We start from the raw sequence: 16,879 nt of genomic DNA, 5'->3' as shown, positions 1-16,879 counted from the left end.
TAATTGTACATATTGAAGAGATTATTTTTTACTATTGATAACGTTGAGGAAGGAAGGGTCTGGATGGCTGGATGTCTTAAGCAAATATTTCTAAATCTGGGTTCTGCTTGGATGGTATGTGTCAGTACTGAATTGGTAAGGTTTGTAGTATGTTGATTAGCAGCTTATTTCTAGAAAGTTTGTTGCTACTTTCAAGTTCTTAATCCTTTTGAAGAGTGCCTTTGTGTATGGTTAGCCTGATCAGTAGTTTAATCTGAGTAAACAAAAATTACTCAGTCTGGAAAGCCTTGTGAGCTTTGCATTTCAGTACAAATAGACTTCTTATGCCATGAATAAGAAGTTTTGTTGTCAAGTATGCTAATGTAATGTAAAGACAAGTCTTTACAACTGTCATTTTAACCTGAAAGGCGTTATATAGACATATTGGTGGGTGACTTTTTATGTCTGAATGCATCTGTTTGGCCAGTTCCTCAGCCAGAAGTGATTGTATGTCATAACTTGCTAGCATTTGCTGCTGCTGCTGCTGTGTTTCTGTCATGAACATGCTACAAAGCTTACTTGAAAGCAGTCATGCCAAATCTGGCATGACATTATCGCTGTTATATTTTGTTCCTTGCTTTTATTCTTCTTACTCAGTCAGTCTCTTTCCATCTGTATCTTTTCCCTGACCTCCATTAAGAGTTCTGGTTCCTTAACCCAGTTAATACTCCTTCTTAGTTCTTTTCTGTCTTCTTTTCTAATTTAGTTTTTCTCCATGTTGTGGATATTGGCCAGCAGCAGGATTTTTACTTAGTAATTCAGAAAGTGTCCATGCTCTGTCAGACATGCTTATGTGTCATTTCAGTTTTGAGTTGGTTGCTCTTTTAATACATTTGGACTGGATAACAGGTGTAGTTCCGTGCCCGAATCTATTCCGTGCTCCCTTCCCCCCAGTAATTATAACTCAGCTGTAATTACCCAAATGGTGGTAATTTCTTCTATTGAAAAATGGCTATCAATTTCATTTGGAAATGTGGAAAAATACTGTTGCAGAGTTGCTTCAACCCATTTGCTTCATACCACATAAAAATGAATTTTGATGTTTTTGTTTCTTACTCTGGTAAAATGTTTTATCTGTTAAAGTTTTTGTTAGTTTTTTACATTTAGGGATTATTTAAGTAACAAAGAAGCTGAAGAATTGTGAATTACTAACTTGTATCTATTTTTGGCATTCCTTCCATAGTTATAATTTTACTTATGTTGGACGTGTCTTTTTATGTATTCTGGTTTAAATTATTTTAACTCTGTTCAGATGCTGGGAGTAGGTAGCTTATTTAGAAGTTTTTCTGCCAAACAAATATGGAAAGTTGCTCTGCATTTCTCCATCTGTTTGTGTGTACAATTTTTTTCAGTATCTGGCAGGTGATTCAACCTTCATTTGGACCCATGTGCTCAAAAGAAGAAGCCTATAACTTCTGCTGGAAGGGGGCAAAGAGAATATAGTAATGAAAGTTTTGTTGCTGACATAGTCTTGTACCCCCATATGCACGGAGTGCATCTCTAAGAGAACTTTTCGGCTTTTTCTTATGAATCCTCTTTACATATTCTGCTTTAGATAATTTTTGTCCATATTATACAAGCATCTTAATTTCATTCCTGTGTAGGTATGGTTGTTTAATCTCATAAAAAAGGATGAAAAAATCTTACTTTAAGTTCGGTTGATTTTTTTATAAAGAGGCTTAATTTAATGCTTTTAAAAATGTGTTTTCTATTGCTGATAAGATGACTTGGAATTCTGTGCTCTGACAATAAATTCCATTGCAGCAGTATTTTTACAATTTTAAAGTATGTTACAGCTTTCCAAGGTAGCCTTTTTGGGCAACCTTATATTAGAAAGGTAGGCATTATATAATGTATTACAAAGATAAGCTTTATAGTAGAATTACTAGATATTAAGCCTGGTCTGTACTTTTGGCATTAATTTATGCTGTTGCTTTTTTGTGTTTTAAGTGTGATAAGAATAGACTTAATTATTAAGAGTAGACTTAATGTATTTATTCTATATTGAATGCCAGTAACATTCAGTATTGTGCAAGAGAGTTTTACAGCCAAGTAGAAACAGGAGATGGGACAGGCAGAGGAGCTTAGTGGAATCTGACAGGTCAGGTTTTTAATGTTTGGATTTTTTCACTCCTTGAATTTCAGCAGGTTGTATTAGAATAGTATCAGAATGGACAGTGGCTTGCTGAATCAAGACTTTGAGAAATTTTCTGTGCTTGCAGACTGGGAAATGCAGCTACATAAATACCTCTAATAATTTGTGTAATACAGCAGCATTATCAATAGTAAATTTTATTTAAAATTTTGACTTAGCAATAACATCATAAGGACATTGGAAAAAAGGGGAGAAAAAAAGAAAAAACATTTGTGGTGGAAAAAACCCAAAAACGCCCCCCACCCCCCAGTCGCAGTAATTAAATTAGTTGTTTGTTATGCGTCATTTAACTTCAGTGGTCAGGAAAATATCCACATTACCTTTCCAAAAGAACATTCCCATCCTTTTCTAAGTTGCTTTGAATTGCTCTTGGCAAATATAAGTACTTTACAAAATCTGTTTTGCAGATGTGCAATTCACCATTTAAGAAGTTTAAATTTAAACTTTTGTATGTGGAGCCTTTTTTGTGGAAGTTTTCTTTGAAAATAAATTTATGAAAGAGAAGTTAAAAATATTTATGTGGCTGTGTGTATCATTCAGTACATTAAAATCTGATGTGATGAAAGAATGACATTGTATGTTGTAGGGACAGTTTAAAAAAAATCCCTATGTGTTGTTCTTACTAAACAAACTTTAAGCATAGTTTCTTTTCAGGTGGAGAAGTGCTGCATTCAGGAAATGTTTTCCTTTTGTTTTCAGTGGAGTTCAAAAATATCTTGGTTATACCTATCAACAGATAATTACTAGTATTATATTTCTGCTAAATGCTGCAGCATAATGTGTAAAACAGTGTTATTCATTCACCCCACAATTAGTTAGGCCTACGGAGATACTCTTAGTCAGAGGCTTTTTTGACAAAAATGAATCTTCTGGAATTGATCTGATTGATCCAGGGGTTAATTTTTTTGTTTCAACACGAACAACACTAGATTGGACCCAGAGTAGGTTAGGAATTGAAAATGGGACTTGTGTAATGCAGTTTCAATTATTTTTTTGTAATGTCTGAGGAGGAGGAAGAATCATTAAATGGTACAAAATTCTCTGTAGAAAACCGGAAGCATAATTCCAAATTATGCTCTCAGAGTTCATTGTGATATTGTACATTGAGTGTCAGTAGCAGAAGCGGAGAGAAAATACAAAAGCAGCCTTAGTTAGCATTTGTTTGCCATATTGCCAGTTTAAAGATATATTCCCTGTTGGTAGAATGTTTGGGTTTTGTGCTTCCTTTCTTGTTTACCCCTTTCCTTCTGACTAGAATGTGAGGAGTTAAAAAAAAAAAATTATATATATGTGTATATATATATATATATAAAAGTTTTAGGTGTTGTGAGGGAAAGTGCCTGGAAAAAGGCCTCAATTAAGTTTTGAGTGTAAACAGCAAAGACAATGGGTGGAGGGTGTGTGTGTGTGTGGGAAGCATCGAAGTGCCTGCTGGAAGAAAAGACAAGATGTTTGTGTGGTTATTGATGGAGCATGGAGTGCAGAAGGGGAATGTCAGAACAAATTAGTCTGTGTCATACTCGGTGTGATGAAGGCCCTTAGGACAGGGTAGTGAAAGTATCTGTCTGAGGTCCTTCAGTGAAGGTACAGAGCACACATAGTTTCTAGATGACTCCTAGTGTTTTGCTTGGTGGTGATTCAGTCAGAAACCACGGGCCGACTGATTCATGTGGTAAACTGAAATTTTGTCCATGGTATTATGAGATGTGTTTGCAATATGGTGTCCATTTTTTAATGAAAAATTGAAATGTCCCCATAAAGAATAAAAATATTTAAAAGATCTGAGGTGAAAGAAGAGATTCAAGACCTCAGTCATAGCTTAAGACTTAAGGGCTGTCTGGGGATGATTAGTCAGATGGTAAGTAATATATAGACGATTTCTTATAAAATATTTAGTAGAAAAGTTTTTCAGTTAGATCCAATAGAGCAAGACAACAGCAAACATACATTTAGTTTAGGACATTAAGAAAACATTGAGGGGATGTTAAGCACACAGTATAGGTTATGTGGGCATTTTTATCAGGGCTTGTAATTCATGTGAGGGAGTGTGGCCAACTGCAGCAGAAGCAGCAGCTCAAGAAACTTGGATTTTTCACCTGGCCTGCTAAAACTAGAGTTGATTTAGGGCTTTTTATTTAAAAAAAATGTTACTTCCTTCTCTGCAGTTGAAAGGTAAAATGAATAAGAAGGTTTGAACATGCTCTATAGTGTTGTGAAGTAATAGAGGTTTTGACAGGATATTGAGCCCTAAGAAGAGGTGACTGAAGACTTCAAAAAAGTTTTTTATGTGCCAGCAGAAATGAAGAATTAGGGTGATGAAGGATTCTCAGAGATTGTTTTTGGAATTGCAGCTGAGATGCTTGAGGCATCTTAGATAAAAAGGCAAACAGGGGGGACACAGGCTTTAAACTTCCATGCACTTAGCCATGTTACTAAGTACACCGTCTGAGAAGTGTGTATGCCAAGGCAGTCACGGGAAACTTGCGCTGTAGGAGAGGAAGCAGGAGACGGCTGTCGCAAAAGGAGGAAGAGAAGCTGGAGGCACAGTTGATTCAAATAAGAATCTGGAAGGATTTAATATTATGGGGGGAAAGGACTGAAAAACCCCCTCAAAATTTGACTAAATATCAGAATGGGAGCAAGTGTCAATATGTCTGTAGAAAGGTAGGAGACTGAGATGGTTATAGACAGCGTATGGACAGGAAAAGGGGAATCTCTGAGTCACATAATGGTTAAGGATGGAAGTAACCTCTGAAGATCGTCTAATCCAACCATCCTGTTCAAAGAAGGATCACCTAGGCACCTAGCACATGGCCATTTCCAGACAGGTTTTGAGTAACTGAGAAGGGCAACTCCATAACCTCACTGGGCAACCTGTTCCATAAAGCAGCATGGTTTTATTTACGTGACTGTAGAAAATGCATCATAATCTAATGTTTCATTTAAAATGAGAAAAGAACCAAAACCCCCAACAAAAACCCAAACCAGCCATCAGAACACCTGAATGTTTTATGCTAGAGCTTGAAATAGAGCAGTGAAGTGATGTGATGCCTTACAGATCAGAGATGTGAAGATTTTTAAAAATGAGACTGATTTTTTTTTTTACTTTATTTTGGACAGCTGGTGATTCATTCAGTTACTGATTTTGCATTACTATCATTAAATGTCTGATTAAATAACTCCTATGAGCTATTTCCAGCTCATTTTCTTGTGTGTTTTATCTTAGAATTATATATGTATGTCAGCTCTGTAGCCTGTCTGGTCTTGTAGCTCTGATGGAAGTTCCTAATGTTGTGCTCTGGTGTCTTGTCTTGTTCTGGAAAAATGGCAGCCGTTGTAAAAGAGGTATTTGCTTTGCTAGAGGCTAGTGAATTACATGCTGTTGGATCATAGGCAATGTTTGTATAGTCTAAACAAATGAGGTTGTCTTGAGAACTTAGCGGTTTTTTTCTTTCCAAATTAATGATCATCCTTCCTTTGCCAAATCCTGAAACTCTTTTCTGCATTAGATGCCAAAAGAGTTTTGAATTTTATCTGGAAAGTACTCAACATATTAAATGGACAGAAAACATTTGTATCTAAGACAGTTTAAAGAGTCCACCTGTATCTCAGTGTTTTAGTTCTCTCTCATTTGGATGTTTTTGTGTCTCTAAGAAACACTGAAGAGCCAGGCAGATATTTTTTTTCCATTAAAAAGAAAAAAGGAGGAATTTATTTTGCTAATAATGTGGGAAAAACTCAACTTGAAAAAACAGTATTACATAAGTGAGCTTTTGTGAAGGAACACTTTTACAACAGAACTCCTAAGACCTTCAGGATTACTGAAAGAGAGGTACAATAATGCAATTAATTCTTCAGACTTTATTTTAAAAAGGCACTTCAAAGAATAATTAGCTAGTCTGCAATACTGCCAGTTAAGAGCAGGTTTGTCTGTTGTGATGTCAGAACAATTAAGACAGTCTGCTGTGTTAATGAATTTTTATAAATGTTCATGCCTGTTTCCTGAAGTATTCATTCTTGTAAAGGATGGAATACTTTCATCTTCCTGATTTCCAGTGACAGTGGAGACTATGGAGTACCTGCATATTAACCTTCGGTTGTTTGTCTAGTTGTAAATAATTTTAGGTATTTACGCAAGAGCTTGGGAAGAACAGATTTTATTATTTTTTTAATTTATTTTTTTAACCTTCACACATATACTAGTGAATATGATGAGTCTTACTTGGAAAGTTACCATGTTAGTTTCATGACTGCCATTCGATACCTTAAAGGCTGTTTTGCCTTTACAACTTCATTTGAACAATATTATGTGCCATTTGTGCTGAAAAAGGTGTTTGAATGTGTCATAAGAAAAATTGTTTTACATGTATTAACTTTATCTAAAACAACTCTTTATTTAAACTTTTTTCCAGAACTGTGAGGACATGGGATGTTAACAATGAAAAAAAGCACAAAAACGTATTTAAACCACGATCAGTTCAAGGTAAACGGGTGATCCCTACAACTTGCACATACAGCAGAGATGGTAAACTTATTGCAGCTGGCTGTCAAGATGGCTCCATCCAGATCTGGGATAGGAATATGAGTGTAAGTCAAGTATCTGATAACAATATATGCTTCTAATAGATCAAGCGCTGAATGCTGAAGCTGATAAAATCAGTTTGTTATTTCTATACTTATATTTTACACACACCCCCACACCCCCTCCGCGCAAACTAAATAACTCATAGGCAAAATTTAATATTTTTTTCTGCCTCTCTACAACTGATCATTCAGCGTGCTGCTAATTCAGTTCAAAACACTGAGGAAATTCTTAGATGTTGTTGTTTGGGTTTTTTTTAAAAAAAAGTTGGCCACATACCTGTATTTAGAATATTGTTCATTTAGGATGTGGTGCTTGTGAAAAAATTTGTAATTGCTGGTTGGTTCTTATGTAATTAAAAAATGTATGCTTCCATATTTCATTTGACATATTGAATACATTAAGCAGTAAGTCATGAAACTTCATACTGAAATCAGTTATCCATCCAGATAATAAGCAGAGGAGAGCATCCAAGTGGGTGAGGATAAGTGTAATGCTACACATTAAATGCCAAATGATGTTACATTGTCCAACGTGAAAACTAATACTGAGGCAGATTTGAAAAAATTATCTAAATGCAGTGTGGTCAGAAAGAGGCAGAATGGGAACTATTTCAAATTTTTTGAAATTATGGAATATACTCTTAATTTCTTTTGTTCATGTTGAACCTAAAAGTGAATTTCAACTAGTTATGATCCTGACAAAGAATATGTGCAATTCTTGCTACTACTTTATAATTTGAAGTTTACAGCAATCAGGGCTCCCTATTGCTTAGTGTAGTATATTTTACAAAAGAGTCCAATGCCAAGAGTTTGCAATGTTGAGTGCAAATTCACCAGGCAAAGCTTTACTGCTTTTAAAATTAATCATCCTAATAATCATACGTATTTTCTTTATGCCCATCTTACACAAAGAATTGATGTCCAATCCTTTTCACTTCAGTGCTTCAATGGGATAAGTACTTATGGCGTGCATAGGAGAAGATGAGGTTAGGGTCAATTCTTTTGGAAACTAAAGTGAGATTACAGAGGAAATGGGAGGGGTGTGGGGCAGGGCGGAAGGGTCCTTTGAGTCAAGCTGACATCATAAATCTTTGAAAGCTGTACAATTCCAATAGGATAGCTTTGGGGAAATAATACTGAACTAATACAAGTTACGTTAGTCTGTTCAACCTCATCAAAACATTTGATTTTAAAAAGAAAAACAGGCAATTTAGGGAACTTTTCATGAAGATTGAATAAAATTTTATTGCTGGAGGCAAGAGGAAATCTATAGATATAAAAGGAGAAGAAAGCCTGTTGATCATATTGAAAGTACAGCCTGTATTTTGGGATTGTCATCTATTTTTATTTCTGTTTTTATTTCCACTATAAACTCAGTAAAACTTCCTAATGGCATGAAGCATGAGAATTCATCCGAAGTGTAAACTTATTCTAACAGAATAATAAATTTTTCAGAGGCTGGCTTTCATCACCTGTGTATGTTGTTTATTTTAACATATACAGTATTGAAATATTAAGCTTTCTGGTGTAGTTTCAACAATAGTGCTCTTGGTAGTCTGCTTTTTCATGTGCTTTTCCTTTTGAAGTTTTGTATGTCTATAAGATGACATATTGCAATGCTGATTGAATGCAGTTTAAGGCGATTATGAGTAATTTAAAGATATGTCCTGTGCATCTTACGCAGTTTCCAACTCATGACCCCTGTATAACAACACAAGACTAAAGTGATTTCCTGGTGGAAATGAAGTTGGTAGTGTCCTTGAATTTGCAATTTTAAAGCCTGAAGAATTTTTGTCTTTGCTTTTGTTGGTGTCATTAAGAAATACACATGATTTTTGTGTAAAGGAGCAGTGCAAATCGTTTTTAGTGGCATTTTTATTTAAAACTGCTGCTACCCTTAGGCAATCTCTGTGTATAGTTAAAACCAGGCATTTCAAAAGGTATCTTGATGAAATAATTTAAAAAAGAAAAAGCCTTCATCTTGCATTTGGAGGTTGAGGAGGGATAAGAACAAAAAATTAAAAAAGGAACATGTGTTCAAAGTAGGATTTAGAAAGGGGAGGGTGGGCTTGACACGTGCATGGGAATCATGAAGGCATATACTGGCCTGACAGGATGCAGAGATGCTTGCCAAGGTGAACAAAAAAATGCTAAGTCATGACAAAGCAGTGCAGTTCTGGGGATATGATCTGTAGGTGACACAGGAAGATGGGTAAAGCTGTGGAGAATCAAGATGTGAGGGTAAAGCTGCCTAAAGAAATATACAGTAGTTATATTAACTTCCGATTTGTGAACAAGAAATTTTTTAATTCCCATCCAGCAAGTATTATTTGACTTCGTTGAAACAAGCATAGATCTATATACACAGGTTTTGCTGTACTACAGTACACCTCTGTTTCAAGTCAAAATAAAGAGAGCATTTGTGGTTAACTGTAGAAGGCCGTATTGCATCTGTAACAAAAATCACTACTGCTAGAAAGCAGAAAATGTTGCTGTAATTTCTTATGCTTGATCAGTTAGGAATGATTCTGGCATCATTATTTTACACAATGAATTTGGCACATATGCAGCAGGAAGGAGGACTGATTCAGGAAGGTGTTTGAAGTTAACTGTAACTTAGTTGACTGCCAGAGCTGATCCAATAAGGGCCTGTTTTGACTGTGTGAATTCGTATTTGCATTTAAGCAATAATATAAATGACATTTCAACCCTGTTGAATGCCTGTACTGCTGTTCCTGCATGTGATGGTAACGGCACAAAGCCAGTGGCTCACACTACGTACTACTGTAGTCCCTGTTATCCGGGTGTCTGTGAAGGCTTTTAGACACATTTATGTTTGACAGTAAAAATCCCTGTCAAACCCATCCCACTTCACAGAGGGGGAAGTTTCTCTTTGCTTCAGTGGTAATGTAAAGCCCCTGCTATCCTGCAGGAGAAGGGTTATGAACACAGCAGTACCAAGTGCAGAAGTGGGTACCGCGATAGGAAAGAGGGTCTGGTAATGCCCTTTCCTAGAGCAAAAGGGGCACTTGCCAGACAGAGGCTGCCATGCAGGTAGGAAGCCACTCTTTGGGGGTTCACTAAGACTGTACCACTTCACAAGGTGGCAGAAGCTCCCTGACGAAGCTCCCATGTCCCTATAGCCACAGTTTCTTACTGCTGATTATAGTTTTATTATTCTCTGCTCCATATGACTTGCTAACTTTACACCTGGCATAAGTATGATTCTTACAGTGTCTGTCAAAGGACAAACAAGTTGAAAATCAACTTGTGTGGTGATGTCCCGATCACCACTGTGGTGTCACTTGTTTGCTGCCTGTTAGTGTAGGACTTGGTCCACAATGGTGTGACTTAATAATTCTTTGAGAATTTTTTTTTATTCAAAGGGAAACAAGATATTTTCTATGCCATGTTTTGTCACTGCTGCTGAAGTCAAGGTAGTAGTTTGTAGTAAGTTAGCGTTGAGTTAGTTGTTTTCTCCAAGCCACTTAGAGCCACCTCAGTACCTGCTTTTTTTTTCAGTTTCTGTTGTGCCTAGGGAGTGATTCTGGTGTGTGATCAGTTCCCTTCTTTAGTTCTGACTAGTAATGCACACCATGAGTGTTTCATTCAGTTTTCTGCCTCCACTGTTTTTTTGGTGCAGTTCCAGATCTCCCAGCTGTATGTAGTGAGAGGAAAAACACTTCTGTAACTTTTGGATTAAGACTTTCTTTTGTCTTCATGACGCTGAGACTCTAATGTGCTAATGCTGAAATTAGCCAAATGCATTCTGCCTTTGCCTTGCCTTCCTCCAGACTTCCTCAGCACAATTGTGATCCATTAAAATCACCTGCCTCAGAGGATTTTTTTTGTTTTGTCAAAAATCTGTGTTATTTTCTCACGTATGTTATTTTGTCAGTGCATGGTTTTTCTTTAAGGTTCACATACATGTGCATTTACAGTGAACATTAGCAGAACAATCTGTCAGCGTGTTTCAAATATCAGGAACACTGTCAGCTTGGCTTCAAAGGACATAAAAAATAACTTCCTTCAAACTTCCAATGAATAGTGGAAACACTAGCGTGAAATAGTTGATCATTACATAGCATATTAAAACTCTCTCAATTTAAATGTTCTTAGATGTGTTTAAGTGTCTGGCAAATATGGAGAGTTGGAGAACATTAGTGCTCAAAATAAGACAAGACCTTGAAAACTATTGATGCACAGGACACTGCAGTAAACCCACTGGATTTACTTGCAGTTCAAAAAGGTTAAAATTCCTCGTCTTGCCTGTGATTGCCCATTCATAGTTTTTGCAAGACCAATAGTAATACATATTGCTAAACAAGCTGATCTGTGGAGCTAGTTTTTAGTATGAAGAATGAAGTGTGTCTTGCCATCAGTAAACCTCTGTCCTGCCCAGTTTTCATGTGTAGAAATGGGAGTATCTCATTCATAGAGATATGGAAAGACTGAAGTAATTTTTGTAAAGACTGTTGGTACACTTGATGTGTAGGTTAAATATGTATTGTGAGTTAAAATTGACAGAAATCTTTTAATGGACAAAAAAAGCTCCCCTCATTTTTCACACTAAACAGGAAAAGATCAAGATGTTTTCCATTGATTACAAATGGGATTTATTAAGGTGAAAAAGCTAAACTTCTTAGCCATTCTAGTCTTTCAAACCACCTGGTGAGGCTATCTGTTATGTGGTTGGTTTTTTTTTTTTTCTCCAGCTTTTCCTGGGTGCATTCAGGCCAGGACTGCATCAACATCATTTCTGCATGTGGCAACCTGAATATTTTTTTTTTTTCACACTTCTTTTCACATATTTTATGCTATATCATTGCAGCTGAAGTCCAAATATTTTGATAAGGATGTTGGGGAGGCAGAGCTTGTAAGGAGTGGTGATGTCTTTTCAACACCTTTAAGAAAACAGCTTGTACCCTCAAAATCTTGTCTGTGGTTGTTGTTTTTTTTAATGTGTGTTTTGTTTTGTTTTTTGGGGTTTTTTGTAGCTAAATCTTGTATTTAAATTGGGTCTATTTATAAACCTGGAGTAATTTTTATAAGCTTTTACCTAACTAATGCCTGAATTGTAAGTAGCAAAGAATTAGCTTTGGTAGATATATCTGTAATAACTGTATCTTTTTACGTAGTATAAATATGAGAAGGGAAGATGCAATGATTTATGGTTCTTAATTTAATTCGCATTAAACACAAGTTGATTCAGTGCTCAGGGAAGATTTTTAAAAGCTAGCAATTAACTTCCATTTTTTTACTTTCTTGGTTCATAAAAGACCTAGTGGTATGCTTAACTCCATTTTTCAGCGATTTCCTGCTCAAAGGTTAGCATCTTGTACAGTGTTTCTGAACTACTTATTAAAGCTTTGCTAGTGTTTTCTTTTTTCCTTGTCTTAAAACCTTAGCTGGATTGTAAATTGCTAGAATAATTTATCTATTTAGATCAGTTTTAAATTACTTAGCTAAAGCTCAAAGTGATTTTACAGAACTTAAAATGCACAGTAATAATGACATCCAACACTATATTAATATACTGCCCACATGTATATCCCCAGAAGTGGTGTGATGAAGCGGTAATCCCAGTAACCTGTTTTCCACATGCCCTTAAGCCACCCTGGCTTCAAAATATAAGGGGAGGAAAAGTGGGATGTCGCAATATGCACTGAAATTAAGCAGATCTAAGCTCTGTACATTTTAATTAGAAATACTCATGTTAAAAGTATTTTCCAAATAATTGCATGATTTATAGATGTAAGATGTATACATTTCTATATAAATATAATGTAATACATTTCTATATTTAGTGATTGTTTACTTTGAGAGGGTTTTTGTAAGCTTTAGTTTTGTGGCATACAGTATGAAGTTTTCAGGTAGGGTTTTCAGAGATGAAAAGTTTTACAATAATTGGAGCCATTTTGTATAAATACTGAACAGCTAAGGACAGAGATTTAGATAATGCAAAAAGGTCATGTAAGATACTTTTTTGGGGGGGTCTAAATAGGGTGACTTTTGTTTTGGAATGGGAATCCAAGCTCAGATCTTACTTGGAATTTTTTTTGGTAAACTTTATTTTGCTGTTTTTGATGCTGCCAAGCGAGAGTGATGAGAACTAGTAGTAAGACCTGAGACTTGCTGTAAATATTTTCTCCATTAATTGGAAGGCCTTTTGAGGGGATTTAAACCCATACTTTGGGAAGTTGAGACTGTTGGAGCTTTACAGTTACAGGATGCTTTTTGCATATGCTGACATGCAAAAGACAGCTCTCAGTAATAAATTCTTGAAGTGTATTTATGTCTGCTTAAAGAAAGCTTTACTAGTGTGCGTATGCCTTTGTAGATACAGTACTTACCAGGCAAAGATCATAGTGTGTCTTTGGCCTCTGGTCTACCATGGCATTCCAGGATTATGCTTTTTTCACACCAGCTAGATTTTATTCATTATTTTGGCCGTGGAATATTCACTTGTCTATTTGGATATTTTGTCTTGGTTTTGCTTATATAGAATTTGGGGTTTATACTGATACCTTCACAGCATTAAAATTATTCTGGTGAAATGTCAATATTTAATAGAAACAATTTACAGCAACTATTCTTAAATTTGCTGAGTATCACTATTACAGCTAAACAGCAGGGAAATCTTCCAGTTTCCCCCAAGTATGTAACATGCTTTGTGCTTTGAAGAGGGCAGTCTGGCTACATCTGGACATTTCTTATATAAATACAAGATGAAGGAAATCCAAATATACTATATTCCCCTTTCAAACTTAAGGTAAGTTTTCCATATCCATAATATCCCACCCTTTCATTCCATATGTGTATGTGCCAGACCTCTGCTCCAGAAACTGGAAATCACACACAAGCTTGCCAGCAGCAAATATTAACAGATTCGTATATTATTCCTCTTTGTATATGTCTCGTTTAGCCAGTACATCGCTATCTATACCCTGAAGCTAGCTGCACTAAAGAATCTGACAATCATATGCTAAGATAAAATGTGCCCTGTTGTATTTCTAAGTGCATTTCTCTCTTATGTAATAAACAGTTTATAGTTAAGAACTATCTAGATGTTTGCACTATCTAATATAGTGATGAAAGGCAATTCTAAATCTTGCAGTCTGTCACACCCTGGTGAAAAGAGCATAAAGGATTTTACTTTGCATTCATGTATGGTTAACGAAAAAGGCTTATCCCACAAGGATTATATATCTTTCTGTGATTTACTATTTAGAAAAAGAACAGTAAAGGTTACAGAAATCATTTTAAAATGACAATTTGAGGAGAAAATCATAGGCATTGTAGCAACATGATTGGCTTTATTAATATTGCAGTGTTACAGAAATAGATAAAATGGTGAAAAATACTGAAAGAGAAATAGAAGAGCCTTTTTGAGCTAGCATTGTTACTTTAGAGGAAGTTTTCCTTTTATGCAGAGGCAAAAAGTTAAGAAGTACAGATACTAAGTTTAGTTCTAACAAGAGGTGAGCACCAGAGTGGTCTGACTTATCAGAAGAATAGTTTTTAGATACTGTAGTCTATTCACTGCTCAAGCAAGCTGAACACTTCATTGGTCTAGAGCCTGATAGGTTTTGTAAATTACAGACAGAATTTGTTTTAGTACTTGGTGTGTGTATTGGGAAGCTAACTTTACATCCAGATGCTTCTTACTGTGCACACTGGTATGTCACTATTTCTTGAAGTTAGTGAGGAGAGGAATAGCCAGTTTATACTGTGAATTTTGTAAAACAGTGAAAAGTGTATTTCTGTACAACTCTTGGTCATTAGGCTTGTTTTATTAGAGAAGTCTAAAATGCTCATATTTTTAAATACTTACAAAGGAAAGCTGTTACAGCTTCATCAAGTGGATTTATTTAAGGACAAAAAGGGTAGGAAATAATGACTTCTGATCTGTGGAGCATAGTGAGTGAAGATGAGGTACTTTCTGTCTGCATAGGCTTGCTCTGTCTCTTGTCTTAATTTATGGGCCCTTTGCCCCCTTCCAGCTTCATATTTGCATGTTTCTCTTGCAGACTTCACTTTTCTCACCAATTCATAACTTCTAGAAAGCTTTCTATTTTGGGGTATTCATAAAGAATAATGTGAAGTGAATTTTAGAAAATAGTGTCCCAAGAGCTAGCTGGATTGTTTTTTTAGGTTCAGGTCTTTTTTAATTGAAAAGGAAATTAAAAGTAGGGGGGGTAAATGAAATCATCATTTCAGACAATATAAATCTCAAAAGTAAAAAAAAAAATGATTGGGATTTTTTCGACTTCTGAAATAAATTAAGAAGGGAAATATAAAATATTTCTCATTACTACTGTATGGTAAACTTTGCTTTACTTTTTTATTTTTTCTGTTTTCATTTTAAATATTACCAATTTTCTGACCCTTCCAGAAGTCTAATGTAAAAATGGGTAACAATTCTTTCTGTTGAAGAGTTGTGGGATTTTCATGTATTCTTGTGTCACTGACCACTATCAGGAAGTGGATACTGGCCTAGGAAACCAGTAGTTTAATGTTGTGCAGTGCTTGTGCGTAATCTTTTCCATAATTGTTTAATGTAGAAGAAATAAACTTGCCAGAGAGAAACAGAGAGAGTAGTATTTTAATTTTTTTAGTTCATTTGAATGATTTGTTTTGATATGTGATCAGTTTTATGACATGAAGAAATATACTGATATTTTAATACAAAGGTATTCCCCATGAATCTGTTAGAAATAGAGAAGCTAAAAAAAAAAAATTATAGTGAAGCATAGCTTTTGTGTGTAACATTAGGTTACGTGCATTTGACTCAGAGGAAGCCTGATGAAGAACAAACTATTTCTGCATAAAGAACAATTGTTTCATGACTGTGTCCATTAAATGGTGCAATTCTGTGAGGATGCAGTTCTAGATCTGAAATAGCTGGCCATACTGCACTACAGACTGCCCTCAGTTTCTAAAGAATATCTTGTAAGTTTAGTTAAAGTTAATTATAGAAAGTTTGCATGGCATTTCTAGAAAATTCATTATCAGATTATAAATCAGTTATTTTTGTGTCCATGTTTATCAATGAGAAGATAAACTGCACTACTACACCATCTTTTGGCAGCAGGTACAGAATTAAACTAACCACATGAAATTAAAAGTATAGTTTTTGTAAGACAGCCTTCAGTTAGCAAGTTTCTTTCAACTCTAGATATAAAGCTCATAATTAAAACCTGATTGAATATATGTGAGGATTTCTTTATGAATAAGTAAAACTTCTTCCAGTGCAAAATATTTAAAAGTAAAGAGTTTTTTTCATGATCTCCCTGTTTCCTAAGGTTTGTTTTCAACAGATGTTAGTGCTAAACAGTTAGCAGAGAGAGTGGTGAAATAGGTGAACCATTGTCCAGCTGTGTTTTATTTAATGTATGACTGCAGTGATACTACACAGACTGAAATCAGATACATCCGTGGAACAGCTGCCTTCCTTGAATCAAGTTCTAAATTTCTCATGAGATAGAGAACTAGATTTGGAGTCGGATATGACTACCTATATATTTCACACGTTATGCATAAATGCATATATAGTATGTCTCTATGTGTCTTAAGTATGCCCGCAAACTTATGAAATTCTAGTTTAATTGAATATCTGAATTTTGTGTAATAATTCTAAGATCTAGTAATGTAAACAAGGTAGTCTTGGGTAATTCAATTTATGTAATTTTCTTTCAGGTTAAGCAAATGTGTGGAGTTTTAAGAAAATGCCTTTATGGCATTCACTTTTTACTGTGCTTACATGTCACTTCCAGATTTGGCTTGTGACTGTTTTGTGCTCAAAGCAGTCACCTGTAATCAGCACTAATAATTTTCAGTGTAATGCGTTTTATTGAGGCTGGGATAGGATGGCCACGTTGGAAAGTACTGTGCTATTTTACAAACAGAGTGAAACATTTTGAAAATTTCCAGTTTATTGTATAATCATAGACCACTTTTTTAATGGATGCTAAGAGCTCCTGATGAATGTAGCTGCCGTGATCAGCAGGTACCCTGGTAAGAGCACATAAGTGGCACTGTGTGCTCACTCCCGGACCTGTTTCATTGGCCTCACCAGTATTCAGGTCTGTGGTAGCGTTT

The 16,879-nt window shown here is 35.5% G+C and overlaps 1 protein-coding gene across 1 annotated transcript in view; it reads left to right on the top strand.

Moving 5' to 3' along the window:
• WDR70 (WD repeat domain 70) overlaps window positions 1–16,879 on the top strand; it is a 136,298-nt gene that overhangs the window by 71,165 nt on the left and 48,254 nt on the right. Inside the window, exon 10 of the mRNA XM_056324158.1 lies at window positions 6,607–6,781. Coding sequence (XP_056180133.1) covers window positions 6,607–6,781 — 175 coding nt within the window. The remainder of the gene's footprint in view (window positions 1–6,606; window positions 6,782–16,879) is intronic.

The sequence above is a fragment of the Falco biarmicus genome, chromosome Z (genome assembly GCF_023638135.1).
Source record: "Falco biarmicus isolate bFalBia1 chromosome Z, bFalBia1.pri, whole genome shotgun sequence".
In the NCBI taxonomy this organism is placed as follows: domain Eukaryota; kingdom Metazoa; phylum Chordata; class Aves; order Falconiformes; family Falconidae; genus Falco; species Falco biarmicus.
Note: the sequence above shows the minus strand (reverse complement) of the source record. Positions and strands in the feature narration are given on the sequence as shown.